At 53.2% G+C, this 19,365-nt stretch overlaps 9 protein-coding genes across 9 annotated transcripts; 7 read left to right on the top strand and 2 right to left on the bottom strand.

Annotated features, from left to right (window-relative positions):
• Nucleotides 1-239: 239 nt before the first annotated feature.
• On the top strand, nucleotides 240-3,556 carry J4E92_002856 (uncharacterized protein; the record flags this gene model as incomplete). Its single annotated transcript, XM_051494256.1, has 7 exons — nucleotides 240-319; nucleotides 378-628; nucleotides 682-1,605; nucleotides 1,657-1,809; nucleotides 1,855-2,128; nucleotides 2,182-2,249; nucleotides 2,298-3,556. 7 exons carry the CDS (start codon nucleotides 240-242, stop codon nucleotides 3,554-3,556), a joined length of 3,009 nt encoding a protein of 1,002 aa, XP_051355935.1.
• A 733-nt stretch (nucleotides 3,557-4,289) lies between these two features.
• On the top strand, nucleotides 4,290-5,122 carry J4E92_002855 (uncharacterized protein; the record flags this gene model as incomplete). Its single annotated transcript, XM_051494255.1, has 2 exons — nucleotides 4,290-4,348; nucleotides 4,423-5,122. The coding sequence occupies 2 exons, from the start codon at nucleotides 4,290-4,292 to the stop codon at nucleotides 5,120-5,122; spliced, it is 759 nt and encodes a 252-aa protein (XP_051355934.1).
• Nucleotides 5,123-5,390: 268 nt separating this feature from the next.
• On the top strand, nucleotides 5,391-6,620 carry CWC2 (Pre-mRNA-splicing factor; the record flags this gene model as incomplete). The annotated part of the gene is made up of 1 exon (XM_051494254.1): nucleotides 5,391-6,620. The coding sequence occupies one exon, from the start codon at nucleotides 5,391-5,393 to the stop codon at nucleotides 6,618-6,620; it is 1,230 nt and encodes a 409-aa protein (XP_051355933.1).
• Nucleotides 6,621-6,948: 328 nt separating this feature from the next.
• J4E92_002853 (uncharacterized protein) lies at nucleotides 6,949-8,136 on the bottom strand (the record flags this gene model as incomplete). Its single annotated transcript, XM_051494253.1, has 1 exon — nucleotides 6,949-8,136. One exon carries the CDS (start codon nucleotides 8,134-8,136, stop codon nucleotides 6,949-6,951), a length of 1,188 nt encoding a protein of 395 aa, XP_051355932.1.
• A 413-nt stretch (nucleotides 8,137-8,549) lies between these two features.
• J4E92_002852 (uncharacterized protein) lies at nucleotides 8,550-9,539 on the top strand (the record flags this gene model as incomplete). The annotated part of the gene is made up of 1 exon (XM_051494252.1): nucleotides 8,550-9,539. One exon carries the CDS (start codon nucleotides 8,550-8,552, stop codon nucleotides 9,537-9,539), a length of 990 nt encoding a protein of 329 aa, XP_051355931.1.
• Nucleotides 9,540-10,070: 531 nt separating this feature from the next.
• Nucleotides 10,071-10,649, top strand: J4E92_002851 (uncharacterized protein; the record flags this gene model as incomplete). The annotated part of the gene is made up of 1 exon (XM_051494251.1): nucleotides 10,071-10,649. One exon carries the CDS (start codon nucleotides 10,071-10,073, stop codon nucleotides 10,647-10,649), a length of 579 nt encoding a protein of 192 aa, XP_051355930.1.
• Nucleotides 10,650-10,776: 127 nt separating this feature from the next.
• Nucleotides 10,777-11,862, bottom strand: J4E92_002850 (uncharacterized protein; the record flags this gene model as incomplete). The annotated part of the gene is made up of 1 exon (XM_051494250.1): nucleotides 10,777-11,862. One exon carries the CDS (start codon nucleotides 11,860-11,862, stop codon nucleotides 10,777-10,779), a length of 1,086 nt encoding a protein of 361 aa, XP_051355929.1.
• Nucleotides 11,863-12,672: 810 nt separating this feature from the next.
• Nucleotides 12,673-16,431, top strand: J4E92_002849 (uncharacterized protein; the record flags this gene model as incomplete). The annotated part of the gene is made up of 2 exons (XM_051494249.1): nucleotides 12,673-12,676; nucleotides 12,716-16,431. 2 exons carry the CDS (start codon nucleotides 12,673-12,675, stop codon nucleotides 16,429-16,431), a joined length of 3,720 nt encoding a protein of 1,239 aa, XP_051355928.1.
• Nucleotides 16,432-17,032: 601 nt separating this feature from the next.
• Nucleotides 17,033-17,938, top strand: J4E92_002848 (uncharacterized protein; the record flags this gene model as incomplete). Its single annotated transcript, XM_051494248.1, has 2 exons — nucleotides 17,033-17,036; nucleotides 17,088-17,938. 2 exons carry the CDS (start codon nucleotides 17,033-17,035, stop codon nucleotides 17,936-17,938), a joined length of 855 nt encoding a protein of 284 aa, XP_051355927.1.
• Nucleotides 17,939-19,365: the final 1,427 nt, after the last annotated feature.

Below are 19,365 nucleotides of genomic sequence, written 5' to 3'. Positions count from 1 at the left end.
AACCAGTATGATCTGCCGGCCTAGACCGCGTAGACTCTCGTACTCATATGTCCTGTTCCTCGCCCCAGCCCTGGATGCCCGTGAGAATTTCGCCGTCCCGGGTCTCAGGTCGCCTCTTGACAGGCACGCGCTCGTGGGGTGTGGTATGACGTCACGCGGATCTTCCTTCTCCCAGCACTTCTTCCTACCACCTGCTTTCGCTTTGAGACAAGCCGAGCGCGCTCGCCTGCACCTGCGCCATGGAGAACCTTGACAAGCTGTCTGCGACGGGTCTGCCAGTGTTCGATCTGAATGCGGAGAACCTGCGGCGCAAGGACTGGTGAGAAGACGGCCAAGATGCATGCGCTCCTGCTGGGCCCGTACTGACAACCGCCCAGGACTAAAACCACCATCGGCTCGCGCGAGTCGTGGCCCGTTGCATTAACATGTCTCGTCCACACGTGCGTGCTGCCCATGCCCCACTGCAGCGCCATCTTCTGGGGCCAGGACCTGATAGTTATACACAACCTCGCCTGGGAGAAGGCACGGGGTGGTCTTGATGGCCAGGCCACCCTCGCGCGCGACAGCTACGGCCATGAGGCGCTCGGCACGCTACGAACGGTGCTGAGAGGGCGAACGGTCAAGGTGGGTAAGCATCAGCTACGACCATGTTTCCCGCATCTAGCCAACTGACCCTTCTAGCCGCTAGGTATTTCCTCAAGGACTTCGCCGAAGACCATGAAACGCAGCTTCTCCTCAGTACTATCTTGGACGAGGGCGGCACACGACAGGGCGTATTGGCCCAATTGCTCGAGAACCGGCCTGTAGACCGCTACATGCCCATCGAGGGTATCGATGAACTGTCGCGCCAAAATCCAGGGAGACGAGTCAAGGACAATGAGTCTCAACAGAAAGGCAAGCACAACAGTAAACACAAGCAAGCAGATTCCATGCAGACGAACATGTTCCAGCGCTTCGCCGAGCTACTGCCCAATGGCCTGGCCATTCTCGACAAGGACGCCGAAGCCATCTTCGTGAACGACGGCTTCTTCAAGCTGACCACGAACAAGGGCAACAATGAGTTTCGATCGTGGCCGGAGAGCATTCACCCCGACGACTACGAAGACGTCATGGCTGCATATCGCAAGGCATTCGAAAGCCGCACAGAGCTGCAGATAGAGTTTAGATGCGATGTCGCTGCGCCCGAGGAAATGAAGTCAAAGGGAGAGCAGTGGAGACTTTTTTTGCTCAAGCCTCTGAGTGAGGAGGCTGATGCCGGTTTTATTAGCGCCGTTATCGACATCACCGATATCAAACATGCCCAATTAACCCAAGAGAAAGCCGCCAATGATGCCAAAGAGCGCAAGGAGCAACAGGAGAGGTTTATTGACATGGTTTCCCATGAGATTCGAAATCCTCTTTCTGCCGTCCTGCATTTAGCTGAAGAAGTGAGAGAGATTACCAAAGAAATTGGGGCGCAACACGAAGACATCCACGACCAGGTGGCCGATATCTTGGACGCTGCCGACACTATACTGCTTTGCGTCTCACATCAGAACACTCTTGTAGACGACATTCTATCTTTTTCCAAGCTCGACTCTATGATGTTGTCATTAGTACCCCGACGTGAGTTCCCCCACAGCCATAACGTATGACCATTTCACTAAGATATCATAGCAACAAGACCTAAATGGGAGTTCTCCCAAGCACTCCGAGTTTTTCATTCCGAGTTCAAAGCCAAGAACATCAAGTTCCACTATGCTATGGACATCTCATATGAGGAACAGAAAGTGGACCATGTTGTCGCCGATTTGAACCGCATGAAGCAAGGTGAATAACTTGTGCTATTTTCCTAAGACACGCTGACGTCTTTAGTACTGGTCAACTTGATAACCAACGCTATCAAGTTTACTTCCAAGAAGAATGGCGACAGAAACATCACTGTATCTATGGGTGCATCCGTCAAGCGACCTACGTCTTACCCCCCAAATGTCATCTACTTCAGTGAAGAGAAAGAGGCTTTCCACCTTGATTCCACAATGACATCGGAATGGGGCGCCGGGGATGCCATGTACTTGATGGTGGCCGTCAAAGATACTGGTATAGGCATTAGCAAAGAGGGCCAGGCCAAACTGTTCGAGCGATTTAGGTAAGTCGTGCGCTCTCAGACACATCAAAAGTACTAAGCTCACCATGTGACAGACAAGCGACACCCAAGACCCAGGAGAGATATGGCGGCTCAGGTCTTGGTCTGTTCATATCCCGCAAATGTGAGTCCATGCCCGTGCTTCATAAACCATCCGCTAATCTATGCCCAGTATGCACACTGCACGGTGGAGACATTGGCGTGAGTTCGAAGGAAGGAGAAGGTTCAACATTCGGGTTCTTCTTCAAAGTCCGTCGCGCGGTCGGCGAAAATAGTGAGGGGCGGCCGACACAATCTCGAAGCAACTCGGAAACCTCAAACGCTTCCTCTCGCCCAGGAGAGTCCGGATCGCGGCCGTCTCGTCCACCCATTAGTCGTGCAAACTCGAATCTCTCAAGCATCAAAGAACGGAAGAATGAGCGTCCTGAAGCGAAAACGCTCGCAAGTCATGGCGGTGTGGATACTGAGGATGTCGAGCCTTCACTCAAGCATCCACCAGTAGAGAATCATCCAGAGTCGCATCCGGACTCGAATGAGGATTCGCGCTACAAAGAGACGGAGAAGGCCACCGAGGATATCAGAACACAGAAGCCACATATGGAAAGGAAACTACCCGACCTAAGGAGAGGTGAGACGTCACGCCAGGAGGACGATGCTAAAGAGATTACGAGATCCCAGAGCGACCAGCGCAACGAAGACACACACACCCTTCTCCTCGTGGAAGACAACCTCATCAATCAGAAAGTGCTGCGGAGGCAGCTCCAATCCCGTGGTTTCCAAGTGTTTACTGCAAACAACGGACAGGAAGCCATCGACGCAGTCGCCGAGCGTGGACAGTTGGCTGACAACGGCCCCAATGATCGCAATTACTTCGACTGCATACTCATGGACCAGGAAATGCCGATAAAAGATGGTAATGCGGCGACACAAGAGATCAGACAACTACAAGACGAGGGCAAGGCTGGATATAGCCACATTCTCGGCGTCTCTGCAAACGTACGGGAAGCGCAGACTAACAGCATGCGTGCAGCCGGTATGGACGACGTCATCTCCAAGCCATTCAAGGTCGACGATCTGGTCAAGAAGGTTCGTGGGTTAGTGCTCAACGGCGGTGGAGGTTCAAAGCACGACAACCGGCCGAATGGTGACTCAAATACGAAACATGAAGACAAGAGCAACAACCAAAGAAAGAACAGTGGCAATCAGGAAGATGAGGGCGCCAGCCAACAAGAGATGGGCGGTCTTCATCCTCAGACCGCGGAACGACGAGATAAGGACGGGCATTCAAATAACGAAAGAGAGAACCTGGATCGAGGTGGCGAAAGGTCAAGATCGCGCACGAATATCACCGAAGGATCTTCGAAGAACGAGCCAAATTCGCGCGCCAATATAACTGAAGGATCCGCGACGAACCAGCAACAGTCAAAATGAGTACTATAGCGTCCCGGTGTGCCTAGGGTACGCGTATACTCGCATTTGGATTGCACGGTGTTGTTCTCTGTGAACTTCGCGGCTCAGGATTGCATTGCACGGTGTTTTGGATTCAATGATCTGGACTGAGACTCGGAATGATTGGATGAGAAATGAATATACGAGGTTGAATCGCATTTATAGAAGGGATTTAGCGTTCCGGGGAATGGCGGGTGGGGAGGACGAGGGGAGGTGGTGGAGCCTCTTGCTGTAGCTGCCTTGCCTCTTGTCCGATTTCTTCGAGGTTATGCTAAGGGCTACGAGGGCGGATTCTCGTGCATTTATAAGGGACTGAGCGTTCTAGTTTTCTATGGTAGTATCTTCCGAATTTGAATTGCTACACTATTGTCGGGGAAGGTGCACTGCTAGTCATGCCCAGTATGAAGGTCTTCTCCGCGTATGAAGCAAAGTTTACTCACGAGAAGAACCTTCAGATTCGAGCACGAAACCCAGGGGAAGCCTGGCAGTCGTGCATGAGGGTGGAGTCTCCGATAATGCAAGAACCCGTAGGCACGCGAGTCATGCCCATGACATCCCACTTCCAGATGTTACCCCACCCTTTAACCAAACAAACATCGCGACCGAACTCATCATCATGCATGCTAGGCTTGTTTACATGCGCAGCTGCGGTCTACTACCTACTCTCCGGCCGCCTTGATATCCTAACTAACCTTCCAAACTCCTCCTACCTAGCATGACGAAAGAATTCCAAGACAAGGTCGTCCTGATCACAGGTGCAGCGAGCGGTATCGGGTACGTCTCCGTCTCACGTCTTATCGACCTACCCCATCCACCCCAGTAAACCCATCATGCTAACCCTCCCCCAGCCGCGCAACAGCCCTCAAACTCTCCTCCCTGGGCGCCTCCCTCGCCCTCTGCGACCTCAACTTCCCCGCCCTCAGCGCCGTAGCCTCCGAATGTAAAACCCCCACCCACCTCCGCAAAGTCGACGTAGCCTCCTCATCTCAAGTCCAAGAATTCATCGACAGCACGATAAAAGGGCTAGGCCGCCTCGACTACGTCTTCAACTGCGCCGGCGTCAACCCCACAAGCCTGAAGCTCGAAGACACCGACGAGGAATACTGGGATAAACTCGTAAACACAAATCTCAAAGGCGTGTTCCTCGTTACAAAAGCGTGCCTTCCGCATTTGGACCGCGGCTCTGCGATTGTTAATGTAAGCAGTGTATCTGGGATTCGCGGCTCGGCGCTTCAGTCCGTGTACTGCACCACGAAGTTTGGGCTTATTGGCATGACGAAGTCGCATGCGCTGGAGTTTGGGCCGAGGGGGATTAGGGTGAATTGCGTTGCCCCCGGGTATATTGATACGCCGTCGAATGCGGGGATTGTGAAGGGTGGGGAGGCGGTGGAGAGGATGCGGAATGGGAATGCGCTGGAGAGGCTGGGTGAGCCGGAGGAGGTGGCGGATGTTGTGGCGTTTTTGTTTGGCGAGGGCGCGAGGTATGTTAATGGGGCGGTTCTGGAGATTGATGGGGGGATTAAGATGAGTAGTACTACGAGTAAGTGAGGGTGTGGAATGATAAGAACGATTTGTATTAAATTAGCAGACAATGGGTCACTTTCTTGCGAACGAAGGAAGATGAAGCATCTGGCTATTGTTGAAGCTTAGAGTATATTTCCGTATGTTCAAGTCCGACTTGGCGCTCACCCAATGGGAACCTGAGGCAGAGGAACTCCTTGGTCACGTGCGAGATCGCCAGCTGCGCTAGCGCCTGTCGCATGTCGAAAGTTCCGTCGCGACATGATACTCTCACCACATCACCAACACCACAGCCATGACCGAAGTACAACAACCCACGCAAACGTCGCTCGCGACCGATACATCTCTCGAAACCGCTACATCGACTGAGCTCGTACCGACGACCGAACAGACGATCATCACGACCAATGCCGAGGGCAAAAAAGTTAAGAAGATCATCCGTCGCAAGCGGAGACCGGCGCGTCCACAGGTCGATCCTGCTACGATAAAGCCTCAAGAAGTCGCGCAGACGGGAAACATCTACAACGTCTGGTACAACAAGTGGTCTGGCGGTGACAGGGAGGACAAGTACCTCTCCAAGACTGCTGCGCAGGGACGCTGCAACATCGCCAAGGACAGCGGATACACCAAAGCCGACAAGACACCCGGATCCTACTTCTGCCTCTTCTTCGCGCGTGGCATCTGCCCCAAGGGTGTGGACTGCGAGTACCTCCATCGCCTGCCGACCGTCACCGACCTCTTCCCGAGCAACGTCGATTGCTTTGGGCGCGACAAGCATGCCGACTACCGAGACGACATGGGCGGTGTGGGAACCTTCCAGAGACAAAACCGAACGCTATACATCGGGCGCATACACCCCACAGACGACATCGAGGAGATCGTATCGCGACACATGCAAGAATGGGGTGAAATCGAGCGAACGCGTGTCCTAACAGCGCGTGGCGTAGCCTTCGTCACCTACACCAACGAAGCCAACTCGCAATTCGCCAAAGAAGCCATGGCCCACCAATCGTTCGACAACAACGAAATCCTAAACGTCCGCTGGGCAACCGTTGACCCCAACCCACAAGCCGCAAAGCGCGAAGCCCGCCGCATCGAAGAACAAGCCGCCGAGGCAATCCGAAAAGCCCTCCCCGCAGCCTACGTCGCCGAACTCGAAGGCAGAGACCCCGACAGCAAGAAGCGCAGAAAGGTGGAAGGTAGCTTTGGACTACAGGGCTACGAAGCACCAGATGACGTGTGGTACGCGAAGGAGAAGAGCGAGTGGGAAGCAGCCAAGCAGCTCGAATCTGGCGGCATGGGCGAGCGCATGATGATTGAGGGTGGAGAGTCGTCATACCAAGATGACGGCGCCGCTGCACAACAGTACCAGCAAGATGAGGGCTTAGCTGCGCAACAGCAGGCTAATGGCATTCTATCGGGCTCTACACTAGCGGCGCTCAAGGGCTTTAAGGCTACGCCGTCGAATAAGCGGCCTGCGCCTGTTGCGGGGCCGTTGGTGGATTATGGCAGTGATAGCGATTAAGTTGGGTCTGGATTGGGGAGCAGTCTGAAGATACTCACTGCGTGGACAGGAAAGCGAAAGGGGTGGGAGGATTGTACGTATAGTTTGCATGATGGAGAAAAGGACTAAGCATCTCATGGCGTACGCATAGGTTAATTGATACCCGTTCTTTTGCGACTCGTCACATCGTGTTCTGCTGATCGATTCACCTCATACGAGGACAAATCGGAACAGGTCTACAGCCTACGTCAAGATGAAAGTATGCAAAGTAGATGATCTGACGTCAACCTATGCTCTCTGGTGTTCAGGTGTTTTGTTCATGAACAACGTGGATCGGTGAGGTCGGCATTTACGACGGCGGCTGTACCCTGAGTTTCTTCGGCACTTGCGGCTTCTTTGTTGGCGAGGGATCGCGTTTCGCTACTACATTGGCATATGTAGGTTTCACTCCGACCGCTTTCTTCGCCGCTTCAATCTTCTCCAACGCATCCGCCTTCGGTATAATCTTCGCCTTCTCCGTCACCAGAATCTTCCTCGCAGCCTGCACTTTACGCACAGCATCCGCCTTCTCCTTGACCGACCTCTTTACCTCCTCCTGCCTCCTCACCTTCTCCGCCTTCTTCTTCAAATCCTCCGTCTGCTTCCTCAGTTTCTCCGCCTGCCGCTTGACTTCATACGCCCTCTTCGCCCTCGCCAGAATATCATCCGTCTTGGCATACTCCCCCCCTTGTACTGGCTTCCCGTTCCCCTTCTCCCTCACCCACGCACTCACCATGTCAAACCCAAACCAATCCTGCTCTACATTCACCATATACCCACTCTTCCCCGCTTTATCCAGCGCCCACCCATCCGTACCGCATTTATACTTCAGCCCCATCCCCTGCTTCTGCATAGAATCGAAATCCCCGACTACAAAACTCTGCGTCCGCGTGTCAACGAAGATATTCGGCGGCTTGATGTCGCAGTGCACGTACCCCAGTGAATGGATATGCTGGATCCCTTTTCGTATACCCTGTACACACTTCTCTGCATCGAAGACCCTGGACTCGACGATTAGATCCCACAACGTGGTATCGTAGCGCCGGAATAGCAGCGCTGTGATACCTTGATCCATGCCGTAGTTCACGCCTACGTACCGGCAGATATTCGGATGCGGGTTCTTGCGTAGCACTTCACAGTTTGCTATTTCCCGGATCATGATGTCTTTGATCCAGTAGGGTTGTCCGAAGAGTTCTCGGTGGTAGCGCAGGTAGTCCATTTGTTTGGCGTAGAGATGGCCTTTTGTTGCGTACTTGGCGGAGGTCATGGCGCCTTTTTTGTAGGTGGGTCGCGCGTTTGAGAGGTTGATTTTGCGTGGGGGGACGTCCCAGGTATATGGGTTGGGGTCGGGCTTGCTGTTGTCATCTGGGATTTGGGTTTCGGCGTACCATAGTCCTGGGTACTTTTTTGAGCGGAAGAGGGCCCGTTTGGTTGCGCCGGAGACGCGTGATTTTTGGAGGATTAGGTCGTTGCTGCGGGCAGCGGCCTGAGGCGCCATGATGGGGTGCCCTGATTGAAACGATGGAAGATGTTGGACGCAAGATGTTTGGTAGAACGGTGGAGGGAAAGGTGTCTGGCCTGTTTGTCTATGTAGTGAAGGGATGCACTGTGAATGCTTTGAGACCACGATGGCATGTTCCAGTTGGGACTATGATGCACTGATTCACTCTGTGAGGAGTTGGCGCTGCTGCACATTGTAGTCGCTCCAACACAGTTTCCAGTGTGCCCCTCTTGCTCACTTGGTTATGCTGTATCTGTACAGTGAAACCCTAAGCTATACCTCGTAGTGCGACTCTGTTCTTCAACAACACAAGAGCCCATCGACTTTGCTGGAAGATATATGTTGGTGCTCGCATTCCACCAAAGATCCCTCGATGAACTATCCGGATCAGATACCCTGGCCAGATCATCATGTTCAAGTACATTACCGGATTCACAGGCGTCAGCAAAGACGACCCACTGAAGCCGTCGATGCAGATCGTAGACTACCGCGTTGTATCTCAGGATTCTTTGTCCGAAACCTGGGTGCTAGCCCACAAAGACGGAAAACTATACCATGCAATCAAGAAAGGCATCCTATCCGACCGGGACATTGACCGTGCCGACCCTTCAACCTGGATAGACCGCGAGAACACTTTGCCCCCTGAGCAAGTCAACCCAGCCAATTTCTACCCGCAGTACAAACCTGATTACGCACGCGTCTGGGAAGTCCAAGGCTGCGAAACCAAGGAGTATTATAAGAAGCATCATGCCATTCTGCAAGCGGGCCACCGGCGCATTCGCAACATCCGTTACCCAGACTTTGTGGCTAAGACGACTGCACGCGAGATTGGGATATGCGAGAAACTTCGCGTAAACCCTCATAAGCACATCTGCAGATATCACGGTGTGCAAACTAGTCGCGTGCTTCGGTTTGAGTACCGTGGGTCTCCTATCGAAGTGCCCATGGAAGGAGAGCGCGTCCTAAAACTGGTCTTCGACAAGTACGATTGCGACCTCTGGGAAGCAGTTCAGCGCGGCTACGCTGTACATGTGCGAGACTGCCTAGAAGCTATTGCTTCTGCGATACGGCACCTACACTGTCTGGGTATCGTCCATGGGGATATTAAACCCCAGAACATTTTTCTAAGGTACCCCGAGGCTCAGTATGATGCGACTCCAACACGTTACGTCGTGGGCGATTTCGACAGTGCGCAACCCACTGGTAGTGTAATCGATGGGAAGCACGGGACTCCGTACTGGTCACGGGAGAAGAAGGTCTGGGTTGACACTGTGGAGGAAGATGATGATTGGTTTTCTTTGGAGAGAATGAGGAGGTGGCTGGTTGAGGTTACGAAGGGTAGGTTGGAAGATTATGAGGGGATGGATTGGGGAGAAAGTGGAGACGTAGGTATTGTTTGATGGACGCTGGATGGAAACGCTGGTTTCGTGGAGATGTTACCGATGATTGCATGTGCACCTCCTTTACTTTACTGTAAGGGGGTCCAGGACTTGAATCCTACTAATTTGCCAAGGGGATAAAGGATTATCCAAGGTGACCACGTAGGACGTCATGGACGTGGGGACAGCTTCTCATACCTGGACCAGAATGAGACATGTCCGCGTAACGATGATAATGTTCCAAACAGCCCGATGGCATGATATCCAAGCGTCGTGACATGGTGTAAGGGAGCGCGGAGTGCAGGAAGGAATGAATACGCGACGCGCGCAGTCCAGCCTTGTTTCGAGGTGGAGCTAGACAGCGGCACGACCCGACTAACGGCGTGGTTGCCCCATCCGCGGTGTCCGCGGTGTTTCTGTTTCGACTTCCGCCAGTCGCGCCATTGACGCGTCATCCCCTATTTGCTCGATCTCAATCTGCCTATACATAATACACAAGCGCTATATGTGAAGATCCCCTACCTATAGCCAACCGCCCACCAGCCGCCCGCCATGTCCCACTCGAACACGCAAGCAACCAACAAGATGCTCAGCACGCTCCCAGCACCCACGCGCGACCTGACGGAACTGGCCAAAGAGGAAAAGAGCTTCACCTTCAACCATTTTACCTGCGAACATGCCTGGGTTATTGGCAATATCCTCCGAAACGCGCTGAGAACCGCCGAATGCCCCGCGCTTATCCACATCTCGTCTGCGAATCAGACGCTGTTCCACTCGCCCAGCCTGCCTGGCATAATGCCCGATCACGAGAAGTGGACGGAGAGGAAGCGCAATACCGTCTTGAGATGGGGCCATTCGACTTGGTTCATGAGCTGCCAGTTTGAGGGCGATTACAAGAGGTTCGCGGAGCACAATGCTATGAGCGGGGATGAGTGGTCGAAATATACCATTGAAGGGGGCGGATACCCCGTCTTTGTCAAGGGCGTAGAAGGCGTCGTGGGCGCTATCGTTCTGGTTGGTGTTGGCGTCGACAGTGAGCAGGCGCACGGTGTCGTTGTTAAAGCCGTGGAGGAGTACAAAGACCTCCGAGAAGGGTTCCGCAGCCCAATGAGGAGTATGACGGTCAAATGACTAGATGGCCTGGGTAAAGGAGATGGTCTTGGAATCACACTCGGCATCGATGAGCGGATGGGAAGGAGCAGAGAGAAGAAAACCTGAGCGCACCACGTTGAGTGTGTTGTAAGGCTTGGATTGAGGACTAAAGTACAGAAGAGGCATGACTGCCAGCCGGACGAAACCCGAACCGCCCTCCCACCGCATCGAAAGCTATCGAGTAGCCAAATAATAAGTTCCGCCCAGTGTTCACATAAGGCGGATGTTCTGGTGGTTGCGGAAACACATACGTTGGTTCGATGGACGCATTGTGGCCAACGATGAAGGAGTAGGAAGTCGCTGGTCGGTCCAGCGACGGAAACCCGATCGTGATATTGGTCCCAGGCTTCACACGCTTCAGCTTGCTTGCTTGGCCATTTGGGTTGGGATTGGGGATCCAGACAGTTGGTATCGAGACGCCCTGCTCAGCCCGGATATACATCTGCGATATGCCCGTATCGACTAGCAGAGTGCCACAGTTGCGCCCTTGGCCGTCGATGCTGAAGCACATCTTCGCCATGGCCCAATCTCTCGCATCCTTATCATGAGTGAGACCTGGCTCTAGACCAGAGAATGCGAAGCCCTTTGTGTTCTTCGGCGTCAGCCCTATCTGGATACCTTCGGCCGATATAATGTATCCAGATTGCAAGTTGCCCTGCCGTATCGGCTCCCCGTCGACTGCGTTGATATTCAAGAATGGGTTGATATCCGGTGTCGCGTATGGCATACCATCTTTTGGACCGTTCCTCCCAAAGCCTACGCCCATGTAGGTGATTTGCGAAGTGTCTCTCTCTTCGGCCTGCTCTCCATGTGGACCCAATGGACATTCGAAACGGTCTTTACGGGGATCGTACCAAGGGCATCTCCAACTCTTGTCGACGATCAGGACAGGCACTTCTGCAGTCGCATATGAGCCATCCTCGCCGCCGAAGTGCAGCGGAAGTTTGACCAGTCGCCCTACGTAGAGGATCTTGCTGCTTGTAAAGAAGTGGTGTGCCGGCGTACCCTCAGTAGATAGTATGTTCGGCAGTATTGGGGCGCCTATCAAAGTGCCTGTAGAGCCAGTATCCACGGGCATCTTGATGTCAACCCCTTCGACGCCACACATGACTTGCGGCACATGTTTGGGGTTCAGATTGTACATAAATGGAATGAAGATCGAGTCCGTATGTCGGGTTGATTTGGTCCCCATCGGGCGTAACGTAGCTAGTTCGTTGTACATAGCGAAGAAGGCGAGGCTAGCGACCAAAATCAATATGCGCGAGAATAGTGTTGAACACTTCCGCTTTCGGTGTGTGAATGTTGAAGATGTCGCAGTTGGCTCGTGAATTCCAGGTGGCGATCGCGTTCTATAGACCTCGGTCTTCATGGCTGTAAATAGATGCAGAGACCACCTGCACCATCCGCTGGCAAACGCCTGACGCACGCTAAGTTCGCGCGTCAATGTCGCGTCCAAGGAGTCAACAGCGTGACACTTGATGGGAAATGTGTACAAAGCGGTGTCGAGTCATTCAAAAAGCACAGTAATAGCGCGCCGACGTCAACGCCGCCCGGGCGCGCTGTGAGTTGGCGTACCTCTGTCCCCGCAATACCCGGATCCCCAGGCACGTACTCCAACCCAGCAATCCTGGACTCCGGCTCTTCTGCTTCCATCACCATCATTCAGTCAGATGTCAACTTTTCCATACTTTCACGAATATATGGCTCACGAATCGCGAGATGCCGATCATCACGTGTGCTCATGCACGTCGCAGCCGGGGATGTTCTTAGCTCGAATTAGGCCTGTGGCTGAGTGTGACCATCCACCGCCCTGAAGGCAGTACGACCGCAGACTGAAGGAGAGGAGCACTCTAACTGAGAATGGCTTTCGACGACCTACCCGATCCCCTCTATCGACCTTGATACGTCCTCCATCCCATCTCCGATCGAACGAATATCCGCCCTCGTACTCCACCCAGCGCCTGCGAGCGAAGAGTCGCCGCAGCCAGAGCATGTAGCCAATATGGGTCGCTCACCATCACGATCCAGCGATGGGGCTGATTCAGCACAAAATGCGCGCGTCGAACCGCGTCTCCTGAAGGCCATCGAGGACAGTAAACACGACGATGCGATCGCGATTATCGAGCATGCGAAAGCGAAGTCGCAACCCATCGACCACCTCCTGCGCATAGGCTTGATGCGCGCAGCCGAACGCGGAAATATCTACATCACCGAATACCTGCTCAAGAGCGGCGCGAAGCCCGACGGCGCACCAGGTGGTCGAGTCTCGCCTTTGTTCAAAGCGATTGAGAAAGAGCGTGTCGACATTGTACGACTGCTGTTGAAGTTCGGCGGCAACGTGGATGCGCAAGACAAGCAGGGACGGACTGCGCTGATGACGGCTGCATGGAAGAACTACTACCACATTATGCAAGAACTGCTCAGGTACGGTGCCGACGTCAACAAGAAGGACAACACTGGGCGGAACATATTACACAACTTGGCGGCAGACAAGCACTGCAACTGGGGACGCGATGTCATCGCGGAGCTGTTGAAGCAGAATATCGCGATCGATGGAGCAGAGGGCCAGGACGACCAGAAGCGCAGCCCGTTGCATTGGGCTGCTAGTACCGGCAAGAAGGAGCTATGCGAGATGCTCCTGCGTCGAACGAGATTACCGAGAGCGAATGTGAACGCGGTGGAAGTCAGGCAGAAGACGGCACTACATCTGGCAGTCGCACACGGACGAGACGACATCATCGAGCTTTTACTAGTCAACGGGGCAGACGTAGGCGCGCAGAGCGACGGAAGTTGGACGCCCCTTCACAATGCTTGCGACCAAGGCAGTGTAAAGGTGCTGAAGATACTCATGGCTGCCGGAGCGGACGTCAACGCGCGAACACTCAATGGGACGACCCCTTTACACGTCGCGGCGCAAGCTGGTCACTTTGACGTAGTCAAGTGTCTCTTGGAAAGGGCAGACATCAAACGGGCCCCGAAGGATACATTTGGTATCACTCCGTTCTTGCGCGCTGCGCAGAGCAAGAAACCTGCGCGCAAAGACATCATCAATGCCCTGGCACCCCACAACCAGGTCGAAGCGCTCAGCGAAGACGCCCTTGGCGCTACAAACGGGTTCCATGCTACGATCGTTGACTTTGGCAACTTCCATAACGAAAACAAGGTCTCAAGAAGGACTGTCTTCGAGCTGCTGTATGGCCGCGATCCCATCAACCCAAGAAAGCCAGCTGTTGCGATTCTACCCAAGGAGTCAAAGGCGACAACCTTCCGATGGATACATCTCCCTGCCAATAACATGGCCTGGGTTGAGGCGCTGCTCACGAAGGCCTTCATCGAGGAGGGTGCCAGTGATGTGGAGGGCTTCAAGGCGCTCGAAAGGTCCTTCAGTCATCAGCATCGAGGTCAGCAGATTCATTCGCATTTCATGCGACCGCTGTGTCAAAGCACACCACGTGCACCAAAACAGCACGATGATTCCGACCTTTCCGACGGCGCTGATTTCATCCCCCAGATTCTGGTGAATAGCGGTATGGGCTTAGGTATCGATGCGGTAGCTGGTTCACAAGAACTGCCAACGTCGCAAATTCCTCGCACGCCTGTGCGGACCAGTACCGTGGATACAGACTATACGGATGGGACTGCAGGAACGGGCTCCGGACCTACGACTATTAAGGAAGGAAAGAGTAAGGCGAAGGACAAATCGAAGAAGCAACCGAAGTGGAGTGGATCGAGACAAGCAGGCAAGCGATCAGGTGGGACGGATACACCAACCCGAGGTCCAGAACACCAGGCGAAACGAACGCATACTAGCTCCTCTCTCAACAATAGTGGGTATCTCAGGTCACCCGGCAGCCCGGGTAGAAAAGACCCAACGGCCGTAGCGAAGGGCAACATCTTTGCCTTCATGCCATACCTGCATTTCGAAACCGATCGGCGGCGGCAAGAAATGCAGGCTGCGATCTCGAGAACGCAGAAGATGAAAGAGCGGGAGAAGAACGAGGGTGGCACTTCCAAGCCACAGTATTACCGTGCATCAACTTATGACGAGATGCTGTTCAGGGCTCACTTGACATCCTCACAAGTTTCGCTGCACGTGCGACGCACGCTCGACCAGTTCTTCTATCACAATATCGACACGCAATCCCGAGATCGAGACCAAGTTGTCTATCGATATCAATGCAAGTCGAACGAGCCGCAACATGTTGACCCGAAAATCTTCATGGTCGATCAGCTATGGATGTGGACGCTTGGCAAAGACTTGATCGTGACAGCGTTCCCTCAAAGATGGCAGCAGCCTCGCAACGACCCGCTCAACGTCCTCGATGGAGTCATTGAAGACATCAATAGCAAGACAAGAGATCCGGTGCGTAGCGTGTACGATCTTGCCATGATCATCACCGGTCGGTGTAGTGGCGTGTTTGACAGACATCGCGTTGGCGACGAAGACTATCAGTTTCTCGATATGTTCGAATCAAGCATCGGTGATGCTACTGAGATGGAAACCATGCTTTTCAAAGAGTTCAACACAGCGTCCGCCCAGGCCTCGGCTTGGCTACAACATCACCGCCGACCCAATCGCTTTTCGCGACATTTAGAGGCCGAAGGAAGGCAAAGAGAGCACTTGAATCGCCGGCACACATCACATCATTCTCACTCTCACTCTCACGCGTTGACTGACCCTCCAGTGCCGGAAGAGGCATTTGACTACGGCGACAGCGATCGAACGGCCGCCCATGCCCCGCTCTTTGTTGATAAACTACTAGACATCGGCGCTGAGACAGACTTGCTGGCTGAGACGAAAGACATTCGCGACGAACTCAACATGATTTCGAAGGTGCTAGAAGATCAACGCACCATACTACCGGACATGGAGACGAGCATCACAGACATATATCGTGAAGAGCACAAGAGTCAACAGGAGCTGAAGAAGCGATTCAAGGATATGACGAAGACAGTAGACACACATATCAAGGATCTCGAACGCATGGACAAGCAAGCCAAGCGCATCTACGAATCCATCACCGACCTACTCGATCTAAAGCAGAAGCACGCCAACGCATTCGAGGCACGCTTCGCCCGCGACCAAGCAGCCGGTACTGCCAGACAAAGCCAGACCATCATGGTGTTTACCATTGTCACCATCATCTTCCTCCCTCTATCCTTCATCGCAGCCATGTTCACGATCAACATCCAGGAATTCCCACATTCGCCAGGCAGCGACGAGCCTTCGCTTCCTCTATCCTTCGTCAGCAAGTACATGTTCGGCATCGGCTTCGCCATCTCCATCCCGTTCATCGCCATCGCACTTTCATTCGACGCCATCGGAGACTTCTTCCGCGAAGTCAAACGCCGCTTCCGCGAGCGCAAGGCCCAGAATCGGCAGAGCCGGCGCGATACCGACGCTTACAGTGGTATCGAGAAGACAGACTTCGAGTACCCCTTCGACACGCGCACTATCGAACAGGCTCTGAGTCGCGGACGTAGTACGGCATACCGCCCCGACGGCAGGCGCAGCATCGAAAGCTATCTCGGCAGTGCGAGAGCGAATCACTGGGGTGATGGCGGCTCGTTGCTTCCGGTTGCTAGTCGCAGTACGGGAAGGAGTCCGGAGAAGGGTGCTGTCAGGATCACGAATGGCTTGAATGGCACGACTGCGATGGCCAACCGATTGAGTGTGGATAGGGCTGAGAGGCAGAGTCCAATTGAGAGGATTAGTACTGGGTTTCGGATGAGGGGAAGTGGGGATTTTGAACGCGCGTAGTTGTGGTGGTATCGCGCTTGTGGTGTTGGGAAGGTTTGGAAAATGCAGATACCCTAGCGCTGTTATGTACCATTGCTGATGAATGATTAAAGATACGTTACATTCTACGTTTTGTTCGCTGATGTGGTGTCCTTCGTTCAACGAGGTCGGGCTACCATGGTACTGTAATGAGACAATGATGACGAGCCGCACACGACTGCCGAAACGCATACCGTACAAGCAGGAAAGAATCATGGAGAGAGAGAGTAGGGTCGCAGGGTCCAGAAATTCACGCTGTCAGTGGTCAGAACACAGTAAAAGTTTCTTTGGGGTAGGTGCGCCTGTCAGTCGAGTTTGCTCTGCACCAAGGCCCCTTCCGAGTTTCTTCGCTCGGGTTTGTCTCCCGGCTCTTCCCATTTCAACTTGAACCCTCTCAGTATACTTTACATTGGATCGCTACGGTACCACGGCATGTCTACAACCAGCCCGGCCACCGGCGATGTAGTCGCTACACTTCCTGATGGGAACTCATTCCAATCAGCCCAGCACGCAAGCATTCCTGACTCCACCGGTACCCATATTGCTACCAACCATGAGCCTGGATATAGCAAGAAGCGCCAGAATGAGTGAGTGTATGGTCCAAGGGTTGTTAGAACCCATCAGCTAATAAATTTCAGAGCACATCAAGAAGAACAGGAAGCCGCCAACAAGTACGTACCGTCATACCGGCACCGCGAAGTCGCTGACCGAACATAGGCGACGGATTCTAAACATCTCGGCATCAGAACTGTTTGACATACGGACCATAGCACGGACCCGACGCAATGCAAAGCATGCAGAGGCTGTTGAGAAAGGCCGGCTCACATGTCTTCAACTTTGCGCAAAGTTGCACACCACTCTACCTCGAGAACTGCGAGACATGGTGTACAGCGAGATCATCGGCCCATACTACCGCGAGATCGTCACCGGACACAGGGACTGGAGAAAAGACGTCATTCAAAGCACAAAAATGGATTTCGTCAACCAAGGGATACGAGGCCTCAAGTCATCTGAACAGAGCGGTCTGAAGTGGTGGCTCGACAGCTATATGGGCCGCGAAGTAGCCACCGAGATAGTCGAGGCCTGGTACCGCGGTCGTACCTTCTGCTTCAGTCACCGTCGGTTGAACCTGATCCCTGATTTCTTGGAACGCGACGTTTTCTCCAAAGGCCTCAAACCAGGCCTTATCATCCAGCACATGCACGTTCACGTGGCCGAATACCAAACCAAGACTGATTACTTCGATGAGCTAAGAGATACACTCGGCAAGATCGAGAACAAGGATGTCAACTTGCACATACGTCTTATCCACAGGACTAGCATGTCGGCTCGACGGCTGCAACTAGAGAGGCTGGGTCCTGTCGTTTACCAGCTAAGAAGGGAAGGGCTGAGTCGCGTTACTGTACAGAGTTCGGGGTGTTGCAAGGACTTCACGTCGTTGTTTGATGTGGAAGAAGGGCTGCTCATCAGTTCTCTGGTATGTTGCTGAAAGGTTCGGTTTGATGTCTTCTAATGCTGGGGCAGGAAAATTGGGCGTTGACGGCAAATCCCAACATCTGAACAATCGTTGGGCTCGTATACATTGTGCACTGTATACTCAGAGAGGGTATAAGGGTCTTTGTTAGAGAATTGTTAGGCCGGCATAACTTTGAGTAGCCTTGCAATGAAGCTATGCATGATTTCATAACTCGTACGAGTTGATGTTTGTCTGCTGCAGCCTCGGTTGGCTGATACCCAGGTACGCGTCCGGACTAGCGTCGTGTTCCTTCGCGTCTTGTTGCCTGCACATTGATGACTCCGCCACTATCATCTTCTCGTCTTTAGGATAAGAGGCGCTTGCGCCCCTAAAACTGAAGATGATCATCAATTGCATCTTATGCTTACCAAATCCCAATAACTTCGCATGCGACTGACGGTCTGTTTCATCGGCTACTGATCCGCGATGAAGATTGGCCATTATGACTTTTCACACGCACTGAAGCGGAAGACGTATGTTATACGGTCCAAGTCTCATGTAAGGTAACAGGCTACTGATTGCATGTAGAAAATATCGACGTCGGAAACCTGATCCCAAACCTGATCCAGTCGAGTACGCCGCACCCACTTCACGTAATAGCATACGTCTAATCGAACAACAACAGCCCGACCCGCTTACTTGCACTCCACGAAGATCATCGCCAATCTCAGCTCAACTTCTGTACAGCTTTCCGCGCAGCCCTTCCTCGCGAAGTGAGAGACATGGTCTACGACCATCTCATTCCTCCCCGGAGGCAACATTACGTTGTTGATTGCCGTGAGGTAGATACCGGAATACGCTCAAGTCGATATTTCCACCACGATCACGGTGGCCGGTCTTTTTTCGACGCCCAACCGCCTTTACCTGAAGACCCTGTCATGCGTCGCGATTTGTGGAGATACTCCGAGTACACAGGGGAAGCAGTCGCAAAAGAGATAGCAGAGCACTGGTACCGCACTGGCGGCTTCATAATGTACACCCCGGGTGCTTGCTTGCTAGGCACATTCCTCACGCAAGATGTCTGGAAAAGAGGAGTCGTGCCTGCGGATACCATCCGATACATACGCATTGATCTCAGCTGGGATCAGATTTGGGGTGGCGCGCAGCGTGTCGTAACTGATCTCGAGAACCTTCTTAGGTTGACTAACAAAAACATGGTAGTTATCTTCCAGATAGATCATCATGCAGCTGATGAAGACTATTGCCCCAAGCCCCCGCTGTGGCCTGTCCTGCGAAGTTTGTTGAAGGCGTTTGCGCCGAGTATTTATCGTTTGCGCGCTGCTGGGTTTAGTAGGGTTAAGGTGTATCAAGGGGTTATTAGGAGGCTTTTTGAGAAGTGGCCGTGGGATAGAAGTCATAGGGATATCACGAATTGGTTTGATCTGGAGGAAGATGAGTTT

The sequence above is a fragment of the Alternaria infectoria genome, assembly GCF_024043175.1.
Source record: "Alternaria infectoria strain BMP 0036 chromosome Unknown scaffold_3, whole genome shotgun sequence".
Taxonomy (NCBI): domain Eukaryota; kingdom Fungi; phylum Ascomycota; class Dothideomycetes; order Pleosporales; family Pleosporaceae; genus Alternaria; species Alternaria infectoria.
The sequence above is the reverse complement of the archived record's forward strand: the minus strand, read 5'-3'. Positions and strand labels throughout refer to the sequence as shown.